Here is a 23,898-nt window from a genome sequence, read left to right on the forward strand (position 1 = left end):
TGAAAGCACATCCTGCTTTATTCCATTTATATGAATTCTAAAATAGACAAAACAAACCTGTAGTGGAAAAAATCAGAACAGTGGCTCCCCCAGGGGGTGGGTTGAGGATAATGATGTACATCTTGGTAGGGGTGGAGATGTCATACAGAAATGAAGCGGTAGGGCAAGGATTTGAACCCAGGTGGCCTGGCCCCAGAAGCCATGGTTTTACCTACCATGTTACACTGCTTTTCTCGGTGTATGCTGCAGCCTCAGGTGTGGGTGAGATTACACAGGAAGGATAGCCTGTGAAGACAGGAGACTGAGAAGGAGCACTGAGACAAGTAGGAGGAAGACTAGGAGAGAGGGGCCGTGAAAACCAGTGGCAGAAGCGCTTATTTAAGAGTGGCTAACAGTGTTGAAAACTGCTGAATGGTCCAGCAAGAGAAGGACAGGGACAGGTCATTATTCTAGGAGGGCATGTGTGACATGGGCCAGGACAGTTTCATTGGACTGGTGGAGGCAGTAGGCAGCTTGCAGCGTTCTGAGGAGGTGTGGAAGGGAAGACAGAGAATGTGAATAACTTTCCCAAGAAGTTTGGCTGCTCCAGGGAAGAGAGAAAGGCAAGACAGTAATTAGAGTGCTAGTTAGAGGGCTAGAATGTCCTTGCAGAGGCTCAATCCTAACCACAGCTGACTCTATCCAGAGACGCCTGCCTTTGCCCACCCACCAGGGCTGCTACTTATGCTTCTGTGGGGTGAAGGTCTGTTGGCCACAGTTAGCCCCTGACAGCCACAGAACTTCATTTGAGAACTGAGATCAGCTGACACCACCATTGCTCATATCCTGTCATCCTTGGCAGGCCTCAGTGGGCGCCTACCCTTCTCCACTCAGCCTAGTCCTTCCTCTTCCCGACCACCCTTGTGCTGCTCCCCAATCCCTTCCTTGTACAAGGTCCTGGGCCACTCTTGGCTCAGATTATCCTTGCCCCTCTGTACTTGTCTGAAATGTGGCTCGTCCCTGAGGACACTTTTTTTTTTTTTAAAAGAGATATCATTTATTCTCCCAAGTGAACAAGTCAGGTGACTGTGGGAGCATAGACAGTCAGCCTGCTCTGTGCTCACCATTTCTTATAGTCAGTGTGGCTCCACCAAAGTCTCAGGGACGCATTGAGCAGCAACTAACAGAAGACCCAATTAAAGTAGACTGAACAAAGAGTTCTAGAACAGAGCCAGGACTGCTTGATTCATTAAGAGTTTTCTACCTCTTCACACTGCTACTCTGTCCTCAATGGCTGATGGTCTCTTTCCTCAGACATCACATGTAGTCTTGATAATGCTGCTGCTACTGCTGCTAAGTCACTTCAGTCGTGTCCGACTCTGTGGGACCCCATAGAAGGCAGCCCACCAGGCTCTGCTGTCCCTGGGATTTTCCAGGCAAGAGTACAGGAGTGGGTTGCCATTGCCTTCTCCATTGATAATGAAGAAAAACAAAATCTTTCCTAAGCTCCCCACAAATTAGCCAGGACAATGGAAACACCATGATTGGTAAGACCAATGAGATTCATCCCCTAAATGCATGGGAGGGGAACACCTGTATATAACCCAGACTTTGCCAACAAGGGAGAAAGACTCACTGCTGAGCAGGCATCATCAATGCTTGCCTTGATAGTCATACAAATTCCTCTTCCTTTTAAGGGTCAGCTATTTCACCCTCCATTGACAAGATGTGTGGCATACTGCTTAAGGGCAACAGCGCTTGTGCCAGACTAACTGGATGCAAATCCCAGCTCACTTGCCAGCTCTTTGGCTGCGGGCAGATCACTTAAACTTTCCACACTGCAGCTTCCTGATCTGTAAAACAAGGGCTATTAGCACTATCCAACAGAACTTTCTGTGATGATGGAAGGAAATGTCCCATGTCTGTGCTAATACAGTAGCCACTAGCCATACGTGGCTGCTGAGTGTTTGAAATGTGGCGAGTACATGTGAGGGATTGTTTTTTAATGTTTATTTATTTATGCATGTATGTGTCTGCACTGGGTCTTAGTTGGGAAACACGGGAAGTTTAGCTGCGGCATGTGGCATCTAGTTTCCTGACCAGGGATGGAACCTAGGCCCCCTGCACTGGGAGCATGGAGTCTTAGCTGCTGGACTACGAGGGAAGTCCCAAGAACTGTTTTTTTTTTTTTTTTTTTTAATGAAAATTAAATAGTCACATTTGACTAGTGACTTGGCTTCCCTGGTAGCTCAGTTGGTAAAGAATCTGCCTACAGTGCAGGAGACCCTGGTTCGATTCCTGGGTTGGGAAGATCCACTAGAGAAGGGATAGGCTACCCACTCCAGTGTTTTTGGGCTTCCCTTGTGGCTCAGCTGGTAAAGAATCCGCCTGCAATGAGGGAGACCTGGGTTCGATCCCTGGGTTAGGAAGATCCCCTGGAGAAGGGAACAGCTACCCACTCCAGTATTCTGGCCTGGAGAATTCCATGGACTGTATAGTCCTTGGGGTCACAAAAAGTGGGACCTGACTGAGTGACTTTCACTTCACCACACTGGGCACATAGCTCTAATTCATAGTACTGTTGTAGGATAAAATGTACCGATGATTTAAAAAGCAGGAATTGAAGTAACACATAAACTCTCATTAAATGTTAGTTATTACTTTTGCCGCCATCCACTGATGTCCTGGTCATTTGCCCACTCTCCTTGAAGAAAGACTATGGCATCTGATACACCGTTTTCCTTGCCACCTCAGGTCTTTAGCAAACCCAGGTGGCTTCAATGTTCATGCAGGTAGTCCAGCGGCACCCTGGTCTCTTCAACTCCAATGACTCACCTCCATTTTGCCATAGCCACTCACACCCATAGCCACAACCTCTACCACACCCTCCCAGGAGAGCTCAGTGGAATCTCACCCCTTTGTCTCTAACCACACTTGCCAACCTTTCAATTTCTTCCTTCCCTTGCCCCCAGGAAGTCTGATCTTTAGGTTGGTTGAGACTTCCAGTTCCTTGACTCTATCCTTTCCTTTCCCACTGGCTCTTGTCTTGACTCCTCTTCCTAACCAGGTTGATTCCACAATGTTTCACTTTTCCTCCTTCTCCATATGGTATCCTTCTTCATCATTATTAACCTTCTGAACAGTTCTCCTGGTTTCAGATTTACTGTTTAAATCCATTCTCCACATTGCAACCAGGGTAGTTTCTCTACTAAATCTCATCATATTGCTCACTTGCCCTAAATCCTCTGCTGTTCCCTATTGCCACCTACTACCCATTTCCAGAAGGTACCATGCTCCCACAGCATCCATGCTTTTGCACATGCTAGACTCCCTTCCTGATTTACCTCTCCTCTTGTTTTTGGTCTGAACAACTTCTTTTTTCCCTTTAAGATTCAGTTTGTCAGCACATCGTTAGAGCTTGGAGTTGAGGCCGCTGGCCAATGAACTCACACGTGTAGGTAGTGTGCTACATGAGGGGCAAGTTTTTTGCTAACACCACAAGGGTCTCTGGCCCAGTGAGTGGAGTTGGATAGTAATACTTGCTACAAAAGTATGATTTTAAGGAATGAGAGCTTATTTAAGGAGAGGTGAAAACATTTAAAAATTAGCTTTTTTTTTTTTTTCTCTTCTTCAATATCCCTAACTCTTCAGGCAATACTTGACTTTTCTGTTTTCTCAGTTCATGTATCCTACTCTGAGATCCTAAAAAGGGAGCGCACTCAGTGGGTCTGATGTGGTGGATGCTTGCCCGGGAAGTTCTGCGCATGTGTGGCACCATCTCCCGAGAACACCCATGGGAGGTCATGCCGGATCTCTACTTCTACAGAGATCCTGAAGAGATTGAAAAGGAAGAGCAGGCAGCAGCTGAGAAGGCTGTGACCAAGGAGGAATTTCAGGGTAAATGGGCTGGTCCAGCTCCAGAGTTCACTGCTACTCAGCCTGAGGCGGCAGACTGGTCTCAAGGCGTGCAGGCGCCTTCCATGCCTATTCAGCAGTTCCCCACTGAAGACTGGAGTGCTCCGCCTCCCACTGAAGACTGGTCTGCGGCTCCCACCGCTCAGGCCTGAATGGGTAGGAACCACCACTGAGTGGTCGTAAGCTGTTCTTCCAAACACTTGTAGAACGTCCACAAACTTCCAACAAGATGGAAATCTGGTTGATGGAAAATAACTGTTTCTAAAAAAAAAAAAAAAAAGATTCAGTTTGGGCATCACCTCCCTGATCTATCCCCTAACCTAATTTAGGTGCCCCTCCCACGTGCTCCCATGGCACCCTGTGCTTCACTGGAGTCACAGTCCTAATGATGCTGGGCTGTGATATAAGATACCATTGTTAACAAATCTGACTCCCTGTCTTGGCTATGAGAGCCTGAGAACAGACACCCAACAAATTATTACTGAATGCACTGGACATAGATTTTGGGAGGATTGCTTGCTACCAATTCAATTCACTTTTTTAAAGGTGGAGGGATTTGAATGTGTTTGTATGTTGAGGGTTAAGAGCTATAATAAGGAACTGCCTGGTGGTCCAGTGCTTAGGACTTGGCACTTTCACAGCTGAGGGCCAGGTTCAATCCCTGGTTAGGGAACTAAGATCCTGCAAGCTGTGAGGTGTGACCAAAAGAAAATGACCTGCAATAATTAGTGAATGAGAGGCTGGAGATTTGGAGGACGGAGGGGACAATGACTGGAACAGTGCCCGGGGAGGCAGTTAAGGTCCTGAGCACAGATGGAGGAACATCCTTCCGGCAGGGGAAGAGATAGGCTCTCCTTTGAGCCTGCAGAGAGGGTGCAGGTGCTGATGAAACGTCTGTTGTCAGGGAGCAGGACACTGGAGGAGTTTGCAACTGACAAGTCTCTGTTTCCTCTAATCTAAATGGTGAGTTGGGATCAAGGTGAATGGAAATTTGGGGGGAAGAGCAAAGGCCTGGGAGACACAGCTGCCTAGGGACCCAAAGCCGCTTCCCACACTTCTGTGAACTTTTCCTCCGATCCCTCAGTCCCCCACCTACAAATCCCAGGCTGCTGTCCAGTGCTCCTGAATGCAGCCTGCATTCATCTTGGCTGTGAAATGTGCTAAGCCCCTGCCATTAATCCATCACTAAGTTTAATCCTCATATAAGAGAGTATATGTAAAACAGCCCACCCCAGGTACACAGTAAACACGAGGTAAATGGTAGTCTTTGTATCGACTAGCAAGGATTAACTGTTGTTTTTTTCTAGCTGCATAGCAGCATTTACAGGATGATACATGCCCCTCCAGGAGCTTATTTCCTTGTCAGAGAAGGATGTACCCATATGATAATTAAAAAGCAATACAAAGTGATATGTGATAGTTATTGTCTAGTCGCTAAATCATGTCTCTCTCTTTTTTTTTTTAATGTCCAACTCTTTTGCCACCCTATGGACTATAGCTCACAAGTCTCCTCTGTCCGTGGGATTTCCCAGGCAAGAATACTGGAGTGGGTTGCCGTTCCCTTCTCCAGGGTATCTTCCTGACCCAGGGATTGAACCTGTGTCTCCTGCATTGGCAGGTGGATTCTTTATCACTGAGCCACCAGTGAAGCCCCGTGTGATGATTACCAACACCCAAATGGTGCTTTGTTTTTGACCACAACCAGCACTGAAAAATATCTTTTCCATCAAGACCTAGAACTCAAATCAATATATAAAGTGAAACAAATTTCATTAGACACTACTTATCCTTACTTTGTGTCATGCATTCTGGTATTTTTTATTGTATTCTACTTTGTTTTTAAATACTGGTGGTCAAGGCTCACTGTGATGGGTTGAACTCTGCCTCTCAAAAATTTATATATTAATATGTTGAAATCACATATCCCTCAAAAATTCATATTCATAGGAGGTACCCTCAGTCCCTCAGAATGTGACCTTATTCAGATATAGGGTCTTTACAGAGGAAATCTTTAGGGTGGGCCCTAATCCAATATGACTGATGTCTTTAGAAAAAGGGGAAATTTGTGAATTCGCTAGCAGTCCAGTAGTTAGGACTCAGTGCTTTCATTGCCGGGGCCCTGGGTTCAACCTCTGGTCTTGGAACAGGATCCTATGTGGCTTGGCAATAGAGGGGGGAAATTTGGAGACAGACTTGCATGCAGGGAGATTACCACATGAACAGGAAGATGGCTATCCACAGGCCAAGGAGAGAGGCCTGGAATGAGTCCTCTCAGTTTTCATAGGGCACCAACCCTGCCAACACACTGATCTTGGGCTTCTAGCCTTCAGTAGTCTGACAGAATGAATTCCTTTGGTTGGTTCAAAGCAAAAAAATACACTCACCTGATTGATTTCGTGACTCACTGTTGGGTTGCAACCTGCAGTTCCCGGACTGCAACATTCTTTTTTCTCTGCTTTTCCTCCTGCATTCTTCACAGCCACTGGTGGGATGGCAGGGCCCGGAGGAGGGTGAGGCAAGCAAGGAACCAACTCTCAGGGTCATGCAAGTGGGGGTGTCATTACCAGTAGTCTAGCCAACTCCACACTTATATGACCTGAAGGTGAGCACCTCTCCAACTCAGCATACTCAGCACCTCACCCTGACCTAGGCCGTGTCAAGTGGGCACAATCCTTGTCTCCGTTTGAGAGGTTGACACACAGTCACAAAGCTTTTAAGTGGAGTTTGATCCACATCAGATATGCCCATAAGTCCTCTGATGACATCACAGTCTCCCCGTCTGTGCAATCAGTTAGAGAAGATGATAATAAATATTGTTTTACTACTTGTATGTGTTTCTCACCTTCCTATCCCCCAAAGCAGTCAAAGTTAAAGACTCGAGTTCATGCCTCCTCTCCTCTTGCCAAAGTTCTGGGGGACATGGCCCTCTGGAGACCCTTAGGTGGCAAGGCCTGAGTTTAGTCACTGTCTCTGGATGTCAGCAGGCAGAGTGGGTGCCCTGGAGTGGACACAGAATGCATGTGTTGTGAGCACCTTTGTGTACACATTGCGATCGATTGTAGCACTGCCAGCTGTATAAACCCAAGGACAGGGTCCCCGCCTGCCATCTCCACCCCAGCTCTCCCTCCTCTCCAACTGGCTGCCTTACAGACACAATAAATATATAAGCACACACCTCCAACAGCCTCTGCCTTTGTGGCATTAATATTACTCTCAAATCTGGGGATCCTATGTAAGATAGAGACTCTTCTGTCTTTCTCCTGCCTGGCTAGTTCTGGGACAATAAAATAATGTCTAACGTTTACTGTGTACCAGGCATCATTTGCATGTATTATTGCATTTCACTCTCACAACTTTGTAAGTTAAGGCTATTATTTGCTCCATTTTACAGACAACAAAACTGAAGCACAAATAGTAAACAGCCCAGAGTTGTGCAGCTAGCACTGTTGGCAGGATCTGAACCCATGCAGCCTGCTCCAGGGGCCAAGTTCTTAACTCCTACCCTCTGCCTGGCTGGGCACTCCGACCTGCACGTACTTGCCCATCCACGTGGATGGGAGCAGGAGGAGCCAGGTTCTGGGAATCAGTTGGGACACCAGGGGGCAGCATAAGCCTGGCTTTGGCCCCTGAGCCCAGCCCTGTTTGGGGAAAGAGGAGGGGAGTAGAAACCGCCTCCCACCTTCCCCCAGCTCCTCAGAGACCATCCTTTCCCCATACTCGTCTCTCAGGTTGGGGGCTTGAAGGTCCCTTGGCCTCCTCCAGCTTTTCCTCCAGCCAAAGCTTCAAAAACCATCCAGTAGTGACAATGATGACTCAGAAGCTGAGCAAGCTGTGCGTGTGAGTGTGTGTCCTTTTGTGACTGCATGTGGCTCTGAGTGCTGACATGTCTGTGAGCCTGCCTGTGCGTGTGTGTAAGCATGTGTGTGTGTGGGAGGGAGTGTCCTTCTGGCTGGGGAAGTTGTGTACATGCACGTTTATTTCTGGGTGTGTCTCTCTGTGTTTACCCCAGAAACAGATAGGAACTTTGCCAAGGTTGCACAGCAGATTCATATTCAAACTTGTCCCTTAGGAATCTACAGGCAGCAACTCCAGCTTGCCACTGGCTCCTACCTGGGTCTCCGGAGTAGTACCCCATGAGGAGGTGGCAGAAAGGATTTTCAGTCCCAGGCACCCCTGGAGGCCTACAGGATTGTGAGCTTCGCGGCCCCCTCCCCCACTCCCTCCCATCAGTGGGTCACGAGACCTCTAGGGCGTTCCCCACCCAGCAGGGAGGGGGACCGAGGAGTCCCAGCTCCCCGCCGCTTTCAGGGTCTTCCACTGGAGGGAGCGCAGGGCCAGAGGGATTTCTTTTTCCAGAGGCACCCCCCACCCCGGGGCGGGGAGGGGGGAGCCCAGTCCCTCTTGAGCCCAAACCCCCGGCCCTTGCAAGAGTTTGAGTATGGGAGCTGTAGTTTGGGGTGGCATGTCTCTGCTTGATATTAGGTGACTTTCTGGAGAAAAGTTGATTGTTTTTGAAGGGGGCAGAGTAAGTGGGGATCAGCCTTTCCTCCAGCATGGCGCCAGGGGCCCCCAAGCCCCAGTCCTGGCTCCCCCTCCCAGCCCATGCTCCCCTACTCCATACCAGAGGCACACATGCTCACCCCACTTTCTTCCTCTTCCTCCTCCAGCCCACTTTCTCTTCTCTGTGTCGTCAGAGCTCCAGGGAGGGACCTGGGTAGTCGGAGAAGCCGGAAACAGAGGGCTGGGGCAGCCACTGCTTACACTGAAGAGGGAGGCTGGGAGAGGATTGTGTGTGTGTGTGTGTGTGTGTGTGTGTGTGTGTGTGTGTGTTTTATTTTTGGTGGTGGTGGTGGAGGAGGGGTGTTAGCAGGGCCAGTCCTGAACCCGCTGGACAGAGCTACAGACCCATGGGGCCTGGCAGAGCCGGCTGAGAGAGGGAGACGACAACAGAGGGGTTGCCAAGGTGAGGGGATGCCTCCAAGGAGGGAGGGTGGGGGGCCTCTGACTACCAATGTGGGGGGGAGGAGGGGAGTGCTTTTCAGGATCCTGCCTGGGCAGAATGGATGGTCCCTAAGAAATTGTTTCAGCTGGGGCTGGTGGCTGGTGTTACTGAGTTTCGGCAGTTTCGAAATATCAGAGGAATCTGGAGTGGGTACAGGCCCAGCACTTGCCCCGCTCCTCCCCAACATGGGTCACTTTTTCCACACACCCCATCCCCCGCAATCCAGGGACGTGTTAAGGCCGGGGAAGGAGGGCAAGGAGGTGCCCCTCTGCCCTCTGGGTTGGGGGGAAGTGGCCGCCCCTCCCTATAGAAAACTGATGGCAGGGGGCAGTGGATCCTCCACAGACCCCTATCCGGGCCCCCCACAAAGGTTCCTCTTCAAGGGTGTGGCCAGGGGGTGAGCGTGTCCCAGAAGTAGAACCTCATGGTGCCCCAGAGGAGGGGGAATTTCCCCCTCAAAACTGCTCCACGCTTGGCCCGGCGGCGTCATGGAGTTAACCCTCCTGGTGCCTAACTGGCTCCGCCTCCCCGCGCCCCTCCCCGCCCCCGCCCCCGCACACACACTGGGCAACTCCGAGCAGCTCTTCTGACTTCTGATCCTGTGGTCCCACGATCAGAGGACTCAGGAATCTCGGGGGTTGAGGTGAAGTTTAGGCCACGAAGCGGGGCTGAGGAAGATCCTGGACTTCCCTTCCCCATGGGGAAGGGAACGCGGGCCCCGCCCCCCCAGGCCATGGCTCCTCCCTCCCTGTCGGTGTTCAAGGGGGCTTACAGCAGAAGATGCCCCTGGCCTGGCAGGCCGATTGAGCCAGCCTGGTTATTGGGTGGGAGTGGGGGAAAGTCTGGCCCCTCGCTGTCGGAGGATGGAGTAGGGGAGATTTGAAGGCAGGGCCATGCCAGGAAGCTGGTCACTCTTCCTAATCTAGGGGATATGGAGGAAAGGGGAGCTGCCTCTGACTTAGGGATCACCTCCGTCCCCGTAGGGTAGAGATAGAGGTCAAAGGTCTGAGCACCCTGAGAAACAGGAGAGAAAGAGGGAAGAGAGGAATGGAGTCCTCCCTTGAGTTTGAAACACAAACCAAAAGGTGCCCCACCCCAAGGTGGGTGTAGAGAAAGGTCTATGAGAGGACCCTGAGCAGGAGGGGGAGGATTCTGCCTTTGGGAGAAAAGAGGTTAGGGGGATATAGGAACTGGGGAGGAGCACGGATCTCCAGAAAAGGGGCCTCTCTGTTCTCTATTCCTTTGGGAGTCCTGGGAGAGGGGAGAAGCTAACGTGCTGCAGGAGAACTTGGGGCTAACTGGGTTGAGGGAGACCTAGGGAGTTTCCACCCCCATCCTTTCTGTCATCTCTGGGAAGAGGGACGTTTTGAGAAACATGAACTGAGAGACCCCTGGGGAACCACTGGTTTACCCACTCCGCCCTGCAGTCCACCTAGATGGGGAGGCAACCACCCCCTCCCTATTCTCCTACCTCCTTGCCTCTTGCCCCCTTTCCTTCTCTTCCTTGTAGTCCTCTAGCCTCCCTGCCCCTCTTTTTTGCTTTTCTCTGAAGGCTAATTAACCTCACTTTTTCTCCTTCCTGAGTTCTCTCTACTCTTCCTCTTGCTCCATCTCCTCTTCTTCAGTTCTCCTCCCATGCCCCCCTCCTCTTGGGATTATGAGATCTGGATCCAGAAGGGATCCTAAGGGTACAGAGTGGTGGTTTATCCCCACTTGGGTTCAGATCGCTTGCAGAGTGGCCTTGGCAAGTTGGAGAACCTCCTTGAGCTCAGTTTCTCTACCTGTAACAGGATGATTTTATATTTTAAAAATTGTTGCAAGATGCTAGTGAGGTAAGGCGCTCAGTGTAATGCCCCATACATAGTAAGTGCTTAATGAATAATAGCTATTATTACTCTACCATCTTCTTCTTCCTCATCTAGCCAGGCAGTTTTCAGATTGTTTCATGGAACCCTGGAATTTTGAGGGATTTCTCTAGGGATACCTTTGGGGTCCAGAGGTGGAGAGAGGGAAGCAAGAAGTGGTAGAATTCCAGGTCTACCACACTTGATTTCAACAGAGAAATTCCAATTTTACATAACTGGCTAAAACGGTCTACTTCTTTAAAAAATTTGGAAAGTTCATACTTTACCCAAGCCTCATATTTTATAGATGAGAAGATTGAGGTCCACGGAGGGGAGGTTTCTTTTTGTTTATTTGTTTTTAAAATCTTTTGACCATGCCACAGGTCATGTGGGATCTTAGTTCCCTGATCAGGGATTTGTTCCCTTCATTGGCAGCATGGAGTCTTAGCCACTGGATCACCAGAGAAGTTCCGAGGGGAGGTTTCCTGCCAACAGAATCAGAGCTACAACCCACATTCTCTGCCTTCTCTCAGAGAGCTTTCCCTACTGCCCCATTGCCCCTGTCTCTTACCCTCTCCCCTCCCCCAACTGGCTGCAGCTCAGCTCTTCCCACTCCATTACCCCCATGCCTACTGTTGAAGAAAATACCTTGTTTCAGGCTTTGGCCAAAGAGGTTCCTGGTTTGATATAGTCTGGCTGAGAGTTGTGGTGCTGATGGTCTCTGAAAGGGCTGTCTATGGGAGGTCCTTGCTGCTGTTGCTGCTGCTGCTGCGTCGCTTTAGTCGTGTCCGACTCTGTGTGACCCCATAGGTGGCAGCCAACCAGGCTTCCCGTCCCTGGGATTCTCCAGGAAAGAACATTGGAGTGGGTTGCCATTTCCTTCTCCAATGCATGTAAATGAAAAGTGAAAGTGAAGTCGCTCAGTCGTGTCCAACTCTAGCGACCCCATGGACTGCAGCCTACCAGGCTCCTCCATCCATGGGGTTTTCTAGGCAAAAGTACTGGAGTGGGGTGCCATTGCCTTCTCCTGGGAGGTCCTTGGCTGCCCGAAAAGGTCAACTTCCAAATAACCTTGTTCTTTTTCTTCAGTGTTAATGTCAGTCGCTCAGTCATGTCCGAGTCTCACAACCCCACGCACTGTAGTCCACCAAGCTCCTCTGTGTGTGGAATTCTTCAGGCAAGAATACTAGGGTGGCTTTGCCATTCCTTTCTCTAGGAGATCTTCCTGACCCAGGAATCAAACCCAGGTCTCCTGCATTGCAGGCAGATTCTTTACTTTCTGAACTACCAGGGAAGCCCTCTTTTTCTTCAGGCACCCTCCAAACCCCAGATCATGTCTCTGTGGGGTCTGGTCTCCAAAATGCCCCCAGAAAAACTGCAGCGGCTCTATGTCGACTTTCCTCAACACCTGCGGCATCTCCTGGGTGACTGGCTGGAGAACCAGCCCTGGTGAGTCCTGGCTGCCCCCCATCAGTCCCCCAGGGCCTCCCCCACCTACCTGCCTTCTCATTAGGTTTTATTCATCCCATTTTGAGACTTGGGACTCATTATTGTACATGCAGTGGTCCAGATTTAGCCAGGAGTCTGTACCGCATCAACCAGACTACGGCGTGTTGACATATGGAGTTCCTCACCCCCTTAGGAACCTGAGCCAAAGAGGAGGGAGGTCAGAGCTGGGCCAAGGGCACCACCCACAACAGCTGGAAAATTGGGGAACAAGGGGCACAGCTGAGGACTACGGAGGGCCTGGATGGAGGATAAGAGGAGGAAGGAGCTGCTGAGCTGTTTGCTGTGGGGTGAAGGGGCAGTAGAGTCGAGGAAGCCCTGACCTGAGGTGGCCTCATCCTGATCTTCCTGCAGGGAATTCCTTGTCGGCTCAGACACCTTCTGCTGCAACATGGCCAGCGCCCTACTTTCTGCCACTGTCCAGCGCCTTCAGGCCTCAGCCGGAGAGCAGGGGGAGGGGAACACCATCTTGCAACACATCAGCACTCTGGAGGTGGGCGCAGGAGGGAGGGGACAGGGCCAGGGTGGGGCCTGGAGCTGGGGTGAGCATTGGATGCTGGAAGGGAATTGGTATTCCTCTGGTTAGCTGTTAGCTAGCAGGCAAATTAGATTCTAAAAGCATGCAAATGCATGCAAACTTCTGGAGTCTATGATTGTGCGGCCTTTTAGTTCATGTGTGAATGGGGAGGGGGATTGGTGAGGGAGAATGACATGGGTAAGAGCAAGGCTAACCCCATCTACCACTCTTCATTTCTAGACCATTTATCAGAGGGACCCCCTGAAGCTGGTGGCCACTTGCAGACACATACTTCAAGGTGAAAAAAAAGCTGTTATGGAGCAGGTATTGTGATACCCCACCTCCCACCCCAACTCAACCCCTGGGAACTTTAGCCTGAGCCATTAGAAACTAGAAGGGATTTGAACTTCAGGAAAAGCTCAGTGTTCTAGGTCCAAGATGATCAAAGGAGGTTCCTGGGGTCAGAGTGAGCCCCAAGTTAAGCTCAGAGAAGCTTCCAATGAGGAACTGAGGGTAGTGAGAGGTCTGGGGCAAGTGATACAGAGCTGTTATCTCCAGAAGATTCCAAAATGTCAAGAAGAACTGTCAAGGAAGAGAAAGGAGCGAGACAAGGGAAGTGGTCTATTTTCTGCAGAGCATGGCAGTGGGCACCCCTTTAGGGAGTGGAGGCTGAGGGAAAAGGGATGGACAGAGTGTTTCACCTGTTGCCTGTCCTTCCTTGCAGTTCCACCACCTGCCAATGTCCTTCCACTGGAAGCAGGAGGAACTCAAGTTTAACACAGTCCTACGGAGGCTGCAGCACCGGGCCGGGGAGACCCGCCTTCTCCGGGAGGCCCTGCAGCCTGGAGCTGAGGCTGGCCAAGGTGGGATTCTGGGGAGTGTGTGGGAGTGACCCCCTCTTGGATCTCAACCCTGATTGAACCTCTTAAATATATCTGCACCCCGATTTTTGCCCCTACCCTCAGTGTCTTTGCACAGCTTGATAGAAACGCCTACCAACGGGACTGGGCCAAGTGAGGTGAGTAATGGACTGAGATGTGGAGACTGAGCTCAAAGTGCAGACTTTGAGGGTCTCAGATCTGTGGAGGGATGGTGAGTAGACCTCTGAGAGGTGAGAAAGGGAGGCTTACCCTCCAGAGCTGGGCAAAGAGGAAGCGTGTGGCTCCGGCTCAGGCCCCACCTGCCCACAGGCCCTGGTCACGCTGCTGCAGGAGACTGTTGGTGAGCTGGAAGCTGCTCAGGCTCTGGTGCTGAAGAGGATCCAGATATGGAAGCGGCAACAGCAGCTGGCAGGGAATGGTGCACCCTTTGAGGAGAGCCTGGCTCCACTACAAGAGAGGTGGGGAAGGGCTGACAGGGAAGCGGGATGCGCTGGGGGTGGACATCTGCTCTCCCTGCTGGAGGTGTGAGAGAGAGAAACCAGGCCAGAGGGTCTCGGGGTGGGCCAAGACTTGGAGAAGCCAGTTCCAGCAGAGCCACCCATACTGTTGTTCAGGTCATGTCTTGCACACACGCACCAGGCTGACCCGGCATGAGCAGGCATTCCTCCAATCTATACTTTTCTCTTCGAGCTCCATGCCCAGAGGGCTGGGAAGTCCTTTTCGTTTATTGGCAGGGTATCTTTCAATATGCGCAAAAGCATCGTGCGTGCTGGCCTCAGACCTGGGTATCAGACCCCTGGGGAAAGGGCAGCTCGTTTCAACAGAGCTTCCAGGCACTAAGCGGGAACCTTGCCCCAGAGCCAAGGCGCGTCCCACCACCCCTTCAGCCCCAGTGCCTTGCTGTCACACCCACTGCTCATCCCTAACCCTCCACACACACTATCCTGCTTTCTTCCTGGGTTGAGGGGTGAGGGGCGGTCTGGGCCGGGAGCAGGCTGGAAGACTGCGCCCCCTGACCACGGTCCTGGCCCCAGGTGTGAGAGCCTGGTGGACATTTATTCCCAGCTGCAGCAGGAGGTGGGGGCAGCTGGTGGGGAGCTTGATCCCAAGACCCGGGCAGCGCTGATTAGCCGACTGGATGAAGTCCTGCGCACACTCGTCACCAGGTATGAGCCCCCCTGCCTGGTGGAGAGCAGACCCCAAGGAAACAGGAGGGTCAGAGTTGTGGTGGGGGGAGGGGCAGTGGCGCCCAGAGGGACCCAGCTGTTCACTTCCCTGTGTCTTCCTTACTCCTCCCAGCTCTTTCCTGGTGGAAAAGCAGCCCCCCCAGGTTCTGAAGACTCAGACCAAGTTCCAGGCCGGAGTTCGATTCCTGCTGGGCCTGAGGTTCCTGGGGGCCCCAGCCAAGCCTCCGCTGGTCAGGGCCGACATGGTCACGGAGAAGCAGGCGAGGGAGCTGAGCATGCCCCAGGGGCCCGGAGCTGGAGCGTAAGCTGGGGCTGGAGAGGGCCTGAGTGGGAGATGGAGGCCAGAGGGGCCTGGGAGACCGGCACAGTGAAGGGGGCTGGGTGATGATGGGGAGGCAGGGCCATGGGGTATGGGGGCCCTGTATAACAGTCAAGCGAGAGGAAGGGGAGGGACCCACCAGTGCTGGAATGGGGTGGAAGCGTCCTGATTTGGCTAAGATGGGGGTTTCTCCCTCAAGAACCCAAGTAGGGAGATAGAGATTAGGGACCAATAGTCTAGGCCATTCACCTGTGCACTCAAGCTCCTGCCACTCCTGGGCCAATCGGGATGAGCCCCTCTCTGACTTGCCCTGGCAGAGAAAGCACCGGAGAAATCATCAACAACACCGTGCCCCTGGAGAACAGCATTCCTGGGAACTGCTGCTCTGCGCTGTTCAAGAACCTGGTGAGAGGCCTTTGGGGAGCAGTGGGTGGGCGTCCTCAGGCCAGGCAAGTGTCCTCGAGAGGGTGTGGGGAGCCCAGGAGAAGCAGTTTCTGCCTTCATCCTCCTCGCTCTCACCCCTTCCCCCAGCTTCTGAAGAAAATCAAGCGGTGTGAGCGGAAGGGCACCGAGTCTGTCACCGAGGAGAAGTGCGCTGTGCTCTTCTCCACCAGCCTCACGCTTGGCCCTAACAAACTCCCCATCCAGCTCCAGGTGAGCTTGAGTCCCAGGTGCCCTGGCCACACACGGAGGCCTGGATCCTCATTCCTCATGAATGCCCTGTACCCTGTGGGTCTGGGGTTCACGCATGTGGGGGCTCCAGCGGGAGTGGGGAGGACGAGAACTCAAGTGCACACTCCAGGGAATGACGGTGTGTGTTATTGCATATGGCCCTGTGGGACTGTGTCCCAGTTTTTGCAATAAGAACTATTTTCCTTAGCCATGCCAATGGCTAAGGCATTGAAGCACTTTTCTTAGACCAGGGCACTGTTTTAAGTCATACGCATGCACACACACACAGGGTTTGCACAGTTAACATTATGAGGGAGTTATTCTTACTAGCCTCATTTTACAGATGAGAACACTGAAACACAGAGATTGAGTACTTAGCCTGGGTCACACAGCTCCTGAATGTTGGAGCTGGTATTTGAAACCTGGAGGTCTGACTCCATAGCACTGACTCCTCACCACATCTCAGCAGGGAGGCCATAATTCAGCTTCAGAAAGCACTCGTTCACACACCACAAATTTTTAACTGTGTGGTGGGAGTTCAGGAGCTTCCGGGTATCCTCAGAGCCAGCCCTCTGCAGAGGCCCCTTGTCCCCCAGTACCAAGAGCTCCCTTTCCTCACCCGCTTCAGGCCCTGTCTCTGCCCCTGGTGGTCATCGTCCATGGCAACCAAGACAATAATGCCAAAGCCACCATCCTGTGGGACAATGCCTTCTCTGAGATGGTGAGACAAGACCCGGAGTTGGGGGGAGGAGGGGCTATAACCTGGCGGGTGGGTGCAGGCTGGTGGGGTGGCTGGTATGTCCACATGAGAGTGACCATAACTCCTTCTCATGGACTTTGTTTCTGTCCTTCTGACCTCCTTTCGTGCTAATCTTAACACCGATTCTGTGGTAGCACCTTAGACTACTGTTGGAAAAGCACCATTTTTCTTGGGCAGACTCAGGGGGACAAGGCTGGGGAGGGACAGTCTTGGGGAGAGGGGGAGGATGCAGGCCCTTCTGATGAGGAATGGCTACGTCAGCCTGAGGCTCCCTCACCTTCTCCCCTCCCCTCCCAGGACCGCGTGCCCTTTGTGGTGGCTGAGCGGGTGCCCTGGGAGAAGATGTGTGAAACTCTGAACCTCAAGTTCATGGCTGAAGTGGGGACCAACCGGGGGTTACTCCCAGAGCACTTCCTCTTCCTGGCCCAGAAGATCTTCAATGACAACAGCCTCAGTATAGAGGCCTTCCAGCACCGTTCTGTGTCCTGGTCACAGTTCAACAAGGTCATTCCCTTGCCCTTTGGACCTCCCACCCCCAAGCGCTTCATCCCTGGGGCACTCAGGGCCTCCCCAACCTCTGCCCAGGAACCAACCACTAGGATTTTCACAGTGCCCTGCCATGTTCATCAGGAGGGCCTCTGCCCTGGCCCAGGCAGGAAAACCCCTTGGCTCTCTGGCATCCCCCTAGTTTTTGTCTGGGGGCCCTCTGTCTTCCCTTTTGCTAGTGATTTGCATGACTCACCCAGACTGTGTGTAAACACAGCTTTGATTCAAAATGACTTTGACCCATTGGGAAAATAGTTCTTATTGTAAAAACCAGGACAAAATCCCACAGGGACAAATGCAATAACACCAGCAACCATGCGTTGACAGCTTAGGATATGCCAGATTGTACTTGAGCACTATATGTATGCTATCTCACTTAATCATCACAATAGCTCTTTAAGGTAGGTACTATTACACCCATTTTATAGAGGATGAACCGGCTCAGAGATGTTAAGTAGTTTCTCCAAGGCCTCCCAGTAAGTGAGGCCATATTTCTGACTCTTGATTTTAGCTACCACATTTTACTGCCCCCAAAATAAGGTGGCTCAGGACTGGATCTGTTACAAAAATAGGAAAAAATGGAGGTCTGAGTGTCTTGGTTGAAGATCAGCTGAATCAATGCTGTCATGTACTGATCTCTTTTTTAAAAAAGGAAGAAAGAAAAGCCCACACGACCAGAGGATGTGTTAGCAAAGGGAACAGGACACTTACATCCTGCAAACTGCCTTCTCTGGACACCACTTCCGCCAGGCCTCATTCAGGAGGGGGTGGAGCACAGTGGTTATGAGGGGGCCCAGCCCAGACTTCCTGGACTAAATCCCAGCTCTGCTTTTCACTGGTTGTGTAAGAAGCAAGTTATTTGATCTTTCTAGGCTTTCATTTCTTCATCTGTAAGATGGGATACTCATGGGATCTTCATCCATAGATGTGTAAAGATCGGATACAGTAATTTATGGCAAGAGCTTGGACTAGTGCCTGACACATGGGAAGCTTGAGTGTGGCCATTGTCGTTGATGGGGTCTCAGGTGCAGGGTGGTCCCTCAGTCCTGTGACTCTGTTGTGTCGGTACTCACAGCCCAGTGGCTGGCCTAGCCAGGCTCCCGCTCTGGCCCTCTTGTGCTCACACCGGCTCCCCTCTCCCCACAGGAGATCCTGCTGGGTCGTGGCTTCACCTTTTGGCAGTGGTTTGATGGTGTCCTGGATCTCACCAAACGCTGTCTCCGGAGCTACTGGTCAGACCGGTGAGTCCCTGCCCCAGGTAACCTGAGGATCTGGGCCTCCAGATCCTGCTCCACACACTACGCCCCCACCCACAACCTCTCCTTCATCCTGGCCAGGTTGATCATTGGCTTCATCAGCAAACAGTACGTCACTAGCCTTCTTCTCAACGAGCCTGATGGAACCTTCCTCCTTCGATTCAGTGACTCAGAGATTGGGGGCATCACCATTGCCCACGTCATCCGAGGCCAGGATGGTGAGGTCACCCCAGCCAGTCCTCTGCCTCTGTGCCTGTGCCCTCAGGGGTTTCTTCTGAGAAAGGTCCTGGCCTTCTTTGATGCCAACCGTGATCTTCAGGAAGTTCTTCCTTAGGTTCAACTTCTCTTCTTCCTTCTGTGGCCTAAACTTCTACCTTCTCACTTGGAGTTTGGTGGGAATGGGGACTGGTGGGACCCTCACACCAGCTCTTCCTCTCCTTACCTTGGTAGATTGAGAATGAGTCCAACCATCGGGGTAGGTTGGGGAAGGGGAATTAAGTCTGGACAGAGGGGACTCATGGCCTCATTCCTTATGTAGGCTCCCCACAGATAGAGAATATCCAGCCATTCTCTGCCAAAGACCTGTCCATTCGCTCACTTGGGGACCGAATCCGGGACCTCGCTCAGCTCAAAAACCTCTACCCCAAGAAACCCAAGGATGAGGCTTTCCGGAGCCACTACAAACGTGAGCTGTGAGCCGGGGCTGGCAGCTCTGACTCCTTCTGTGGTCCGCCTCCTCCCTGCTCCTGGTTGCCCCCACCCCACCTGCTGTGTGTCATCCCTGACTTCTTCCTCCATTGTCATTTCCCTGCTTCTGGACCCTGCCCATCATCCATGCTCACCTTTTCTAGCTCCCTTCCTCCCTAACCCGGAAGCATTCCATGGCTCTCCTTTCCTCCCCACAATAGCTGAGCAGATGGGTAAGGATGGCAGGGGTTATGTCCCAGCTACAATCAAGATGACTGTGGAAAGGTGAGTGTGCTGGTGTGGATGGAGGGCAGGCTTGATACTTATTTGTAAGCAGGAAGTGTGGCATCAACCCCTGGTCAGTCACACATGCCTCCTCCCCTCCTCCAGGGACCAGCCACTTCCCACCCCAGAGCCCCAAATGCCTACCATGGTGCCCTCTTACGATCTTGGAATGGCCCCTGATTCCTCCATGAACCTGCAGCTCGGCCCAGATATGGTGTAAGAAGCTTGAGAGATAGAACTGGGAGTGATCTGTGCCAGCAGGCATTCAGCATGGGCATGGGGAGAGTTGGCACTGGGGGTTGAAGTAGGGAATTTCCTTTGCTTGAAAGGGATCCCCCAACTTTCTTTTAAAAATAGAATTTTAAAAACCTATTTTATTTTTGGCTCTGCTGGGTCTTCCTTGCTGTGCAGGCTTTTTCTCTAGTTGAGGCGAGTGGGGGCTACTCTTTAGTTGCGGTGCGCAGGTTTCTCATGGCAGTGACTTTTCTTGTTGCAGAGCGTGGGCTCTAGGGCTAATGGGCTTCAGCAGTTGCAGCTTCTGGGCTCTAGAGCATAGGCTCAGTAGCTGTGGTGCACAGGTTTAGTTGTTCCATGGCACGTGGGATCTTCTTGCAACAGGAATCAAACCCATGTCTCCTGCATTGGCAGGTGGATTCTTTACCATTGAGCCCCCAGGGAAGCCCCAGGATTCCTGGGTAGGGGATTGGGAGTGTCCAGGAGAAGGGCTGGCCTCAAGAGTCTGCTTTCTTTCCTTAGGCCCCAAGTGTACCCACCACGCTCTCACTCCATCCCCTCATATCCAGCCCTCCCCCGGGAAGAATCAGTCAATATGTTGCCAGCCTTCCAGGAGTAAGTGGGGTCACCTCTGGGGAATGGGTTGGGTCACCCCCTGCAGTGGGGATTGGCACTTGTATTTGTGAAGAGAGGCTCTTCAATGAGAAAAGGGTGGCACAAAGCCAATGCCTGTGTCTCTTCTGTCCACTCCATTGAGGTGTTAATAGTTAAGATCCGGGTTCAAATTCCAGCTCCACCACTTGCTGACTTTGGGCAAGTTACTTAACTCTAATGCCTCATCTGTAAAATGGAATAATGATGATAATAATACCTGCTTCACAGGATTATTGTGAAGGTTAATTTGAGTTAGTAATATGTATAAAGCTAAACATAGAACCCAGCTCCTGGTAAGAGCTATGCAAGTATTAGTATTCTCTCTCCTGCCTCCTAAACCTACTGTCCTTTTTCTGTTACCTTGATTTGTATATATTTATCATTCTGGCCTGGAAGTGGAATAGACATTTTTGTTCTCCAGGTAGCACTCAGGTGTTTACTGACTCTCAGTCAAAGCAGGACATCTTCCCCCCATAGGAGTTGAGGTAGAGGTGGGATCGTAGAACCAGCAGAGTTCAGAAATTAGCTAATGTATCCTTCCTCTGTCCCCCGCTTCAGTCCCCAGTGCATATAATAACATTTATACAGAGAAGAGGACCAAATTCACAGGTAGAAATGACTTGCCCAAGGTGATACCATCAGGATGAGGAACTGGAAATAGTTTCCTTACTCAATGGGCTTGACTTTGCAACAGCTGCCCTGGACCAGCTTTCCTTTAACTGTACCCTCCTCTTCCTGCTTCCAGACCTCACCTGCCGATGCCTCCCAACCTGAGCCAGATGAGCCTGCCCTTTGACCAACCTCACCCGCAGTGAGTGACCACCCCCGCCCCCATCCTGAGCTCAAGCTCCTCATTCATTCCCAGCCTCAACCCCACCCTGACCCCCCCCACCACCTCATTTACTTCTCTGGGGCTGGCAGGGGCCTGCTGCCGTGCCCACCTCAGGATCATGCTGTGTCCAGCCCTGAGCCCTTGCTCTGCTCAGATGTGACCATGGCAGAAGACAGCTGCCTGAACCAGCCGGTGGGAGGGTTCCCTCAAGGCACCTGGTGAGTGTCAGCCTGGGGGTGGAGGCTGGGTGGGGGGTTGCGGTGTGGGTACCATGCCTATCCCACTGCTTCTCCACTTCCTCTCTGCAGGGTCCGTGAAGACATGTTCCCGCCCTTGTTGCCTCCCACTGAACAGGACCTTACCAAGCTTCTCTTGGAGGGACAAGGGGAGTCAGGGGGAGGGTCCTTGGGACCCCAACCCCTCCTGCAGCCCTCCCCCTATGGGCAGTCTGGGATCTCAATGTCCCACCTGGACCTAAGAGCTAACCCCAGTTGGTGATCCCAGCTGGAGACGGAGCCCAGAGAGACCGCTCTCCTGCCCCCACGGGCCTGCTCTGGGCATCTGCCCCTGCTCCTGCCCAACAGCAGAGAGGGAGGGTGTGTCCTCCTCTCCCCACCCACTCCCTGCTCAGGAGGAAAAGACTGCCAGGAGAAGGTACACTGGGTGGAACATACCTACTCCTTCCCTTCCAACACACCCCTGCCCTCTCCCTTCCAGATAGTGGAAGGGAAATTCAGGTTCCAAGTGAGACACGCCCCAACATGACTGCACAGGCAGTGCACACGCATGTGTGTGTGCGTGCACGCACATACACACATACACACACACATACCCACACACAGAGCTCTCCTTGGAAGATGGCACTCAGCAGGAAGAGGGCTGGACAAGAGCACAGGTGCGGGCAAGAGGGGGATTTCTCCGCCTGCCCCAAGCCAGGGCTCACCACTCACTGGTGGAAACACGCACGCACGCACACATCTGTTCCACACACTGAGGATGGCGGTATGGGCTTAGGCCCCAGCCCTGGAGAGATGGGAAGCAGTTCAGGAGACCCTGGGAGGAAGGTGGGGTGGGGTCTGTACATTTGGTAACAGATGTGGCTTTTGCCCAGATTAAAAAAAAAGTCCCAACCAGCTCCAGATTCTTGTCAGTCAACTGGAGACTTCAGGATACGTGTGTGAGATTGTGCAGAAGTTCAAGGGCTGAGTCTGTGTACAGCCAGGTGAAAGCGCATGCACTTGGGACATGTAATATATGGATGTCACACATGTTAGTTGTATGGCTTCATAGAACATTGATCTCTCTGACTTTGCCTGTGTGACAACACAAGTTAGCAAGTATGAGATACTGCACACAAGGCCCCAGCAAGTATGCTGGCCTCTCGGACATATGCTAACCCAAATGTACTCAGTTCTGGGTGTGATTGTGCCCACGTGGGTCTATGTGGCTGCGACATCTGCATATCAGGCTGTAGCTTTGGTGGCTCCCCACCCCCAGTCCTGCCCAGAGGCAGAGTGTGAATTTGGGGTCCAGACTCAGGTGTGTGGTCCCCTTGATGTACTGGGGGCCCTACCTGCTGCTGCTTTTCTATTTCTCCCACCCACTGCCAGCTTCCCTCCACCTTCCCACCCCATGCCAACCTTTCTCCATCTTGGGGGTCAGAGATCCTAAGCCATAAAATAAATTTTATTTCAAAATAACAAAATAAATAATCTACTGTACACGATCTGAAAAGAAAGACGCTCTAACTGCTCAGACAGGTGCTGCGGCCCAGCCCCCAGCTGAGGGAGACCCTGAGTCCACCCAGGCCTCCCGAGGGGGCCGGTGAAGGGGACCCCACACCCCCTAGAGAGGGCAAGAAGGAGAGAACGCTGAGGACTTGGGGGGGGAGATGGGGGTTGGGGGGCAAACTGCAGCACTTGTTAAATTAAAGAAACAAACTAGAAGCACAAAAATGGGGGGGTAGAGGGGGAGGAGCATGTCCAGTGTTCCAAGGCCCCCAGATCTGGGGGAAAATGTTTCTATTTTTAGCTGCTGGACCCTCCCAGAGAAGTCCCCCTTTCCCCCATGTCCAAACTGAGTCCAACTGCTCATGTCACTGGTTCAAACTAGAGAGAATGGGAGTGTGCTGTGTAGGGGAAGGGGGACCCCAAGTGCCCTGGGGGCAGAGTTCTCGCCTCCTTGCTCTAGGCAAGGGGGAGGGGGCGCCATGCTCCCTCCCTGTGTCCTCTGGCCAGGCCCCTGCTCGTTATTGCTTGAAGCCCCATAGTCCTATGCCCATGGGGCAGGGGGGGGGGGGGAGGGAGGAGAAGGGCAGGGGAAGGATCCAGGGTCGTGATTAGAAGCCAGGGTGAGAGTAGAGGGGTCTATATGAGCCAGAAGCCTGGGGTCTGAGGACGCCAGTCCGCCCCTCACTGCCGGCTGGCCTCAGCCTCCACTTTCACGCTGTTCCTCCGACCTTCCACCAGCGCAGGATGCGGTCCTGGGGCCGGGCATCGGTCCAGAAGCCCCTCCTCGAACTCTGCAGGGAGAAGGGCCAGGTCAGGCGGCTGTTGCACATAGAGGTGGCTGAACACAGAGGCAGGGGCGGAGAAGGCTGCGAGGATGAGCTTGGTTTACTGACTCCGGCCCACTTCCTGTCCGGGGCGGGGCCGGGGTTTCATACCCAAGCGTGTGCGCCCCCTACTCTTTCTGGCTGTGTGTAGCTCTATGTCTCTGTGTGTGTGTGTCTCTCCTTCTCTGTCTCTCCCGCCTCCGTTCTGCTGGAATTTCTGGTTCTGTCGGAGCTGTGGGGGCGGCTTGGCTCTGACCTCTCCCCCTCC

The 23,898-nt window shown here is 52.3% G+C and overlaps 2 protein-coding genes, 1 long non-coding RNA gene and 2 other non-coding genes across 10 annotated transcripts in view; 2 read left to right on the forward strand and 3 right to left on the reverse strand.

The window, feature by feature from the left end:
- On the reverse strand, window positions 1-8,625 carry LOC132345298 (uncharacterized). Its single transcript, XR_009494535.1, has 3 exons — window positions 8,535-8,625; window positions 6,279-6,673; window positions 1-4,155 (listed from the first exon to the last, which is right to left on the reverse strand). It is a non-coding gene; the product is annotated as an uncharacterized lncRNA (long non-coding RNA).
- LOC112446855 (small nucleolar RNA SNORA62/SNORA6 family) lies at window positions 3,380-3,529 on the forward strand. The gene has a single exon (XR_003034941.1). It is a non-coding gene; the product is annotated as a small nucleolar RNA SNORA62/SNORA6 family (small nucleolar RNA).
- MIR2431 (microRNA mir-2431) lies at window positions 6,428-6,495 on the reverse strand. The gene has a single exon (NR_030905.1). It is a non-coding gene; the product is annotated as a microRNA mir-2431 (primary transcript).
- STAT6 (signal transducer and activator of transcription 6) lies at window positions 8,611-22,802 on the forward strand. Of its 5 annotated transcripts, none has more exons than XM_024991408.2 (22): window positions 8,611-8,857; window positions 11,176-12,189; window positions 12,601-12,739; window positions 13,004-13,087; window positions 13,488-13,626; window positions 13,729-13,781; window positions 13,954-14,102; window positions 14,679-14,810; window positions 14,944-15,132; window positions 15,468-15,555; window positions 15,682-15,804; window positions 16,451-16,543; window positions 16,880-17,086; window positions 18,275-18,369; window positions 18,466-18,602; window positions 18,923-19,069; window positions 19,293-19,356; window positions 19,462-19,572; window positions 20,113-20,205; window positions 20,990-21,055; window positions 21,166-21,294; window positions 21,385-22,802. In XM_024991408.2, the coding sequence occupies exons 2-22, from the start codon at window positions 12,074-12,076 to the stop codon at window positions 21,572-21,574; spliced, it is 2,544 nt and encodes an 847-aa protein (XP_024847176.1). In that variant the 5' UTR covers window positions 8,611-8,857; window positions 11,176-12,073; the 3' UTR covers window positions 21,575-22,802. The 5 variants fall into 5 exon arrangements, with proteins under 5 accessions (XP_024847176.1, XP_005206571.1, XP_059742121.1 ...); XM_005206514.5 differs by having other exon boundaries at window positions 12,053-12,189; XM_059886138.1 differs by lacking the exon at window positions 19,462-19,572 and having other exon boundaries at window positions 12,053-12,189.
- Window positions 22,742-23,898, reverse strand: part of NAB2 (NGFI-A binding protein 2) — a 5,989-nt gene continuing 4,832 nt past the window's right edge. For both annotated transcript variants that reach the window (XM_005206516.5, NM_001045897.1), the window contains one exon: window positions 22,742-23,597. In XM_005206516.5, coding sequence (XP_005206573.1) covers window positions 23,488-23,597 — 110 coding nt within the window. In that variant the 3' untranslated portion in view covers window positions 22,742-23,487. The remainder of the gene's footprint in view (window positions 23,598-23,898) is intronic.

Source organism: Bos taurus, chromosome 5 (assembly GCF_002263795.3).
Source record: "Bos taurus isolate L1 Dominette 01449 registration number 42190680 breed Hereford chromosome 5, ARS-UCD2.0, whole genome shotgun sequence".
In the NCBI taxonomy this organism is placed as follows: Eukaryota; Metazoa; Chordata; class Mammalia; order Artiodactyla; family Bovidae; genus Bos; species Bos taurus.

Excerpts from the sequence above, each read along its gene's own strand:
- STAT6 (XM_024991408.2), top strand. The coding sequence starts at position 12,074 with ATGTCTCTGTGGGGTCTGGTCTCCAAAATGCCCCCAGAAAAACTGCAG. Across the intron at positions 16,544-16,879 it reads ACAATGCCTTCTCTGAGATG|GACCGCGTGCCCTTTGTGGT; the intron begins GTGAGACAAGAC and ends CTCCCCTCCCAG. Across the intron at positions 18,370-18,465 it reads CGGAGCTACTGGTCAGACCG|GTTGATCATTGGCTTCATCA; the intron begins GTGAGTCCCTGC and ends CATCCTGGCCAG.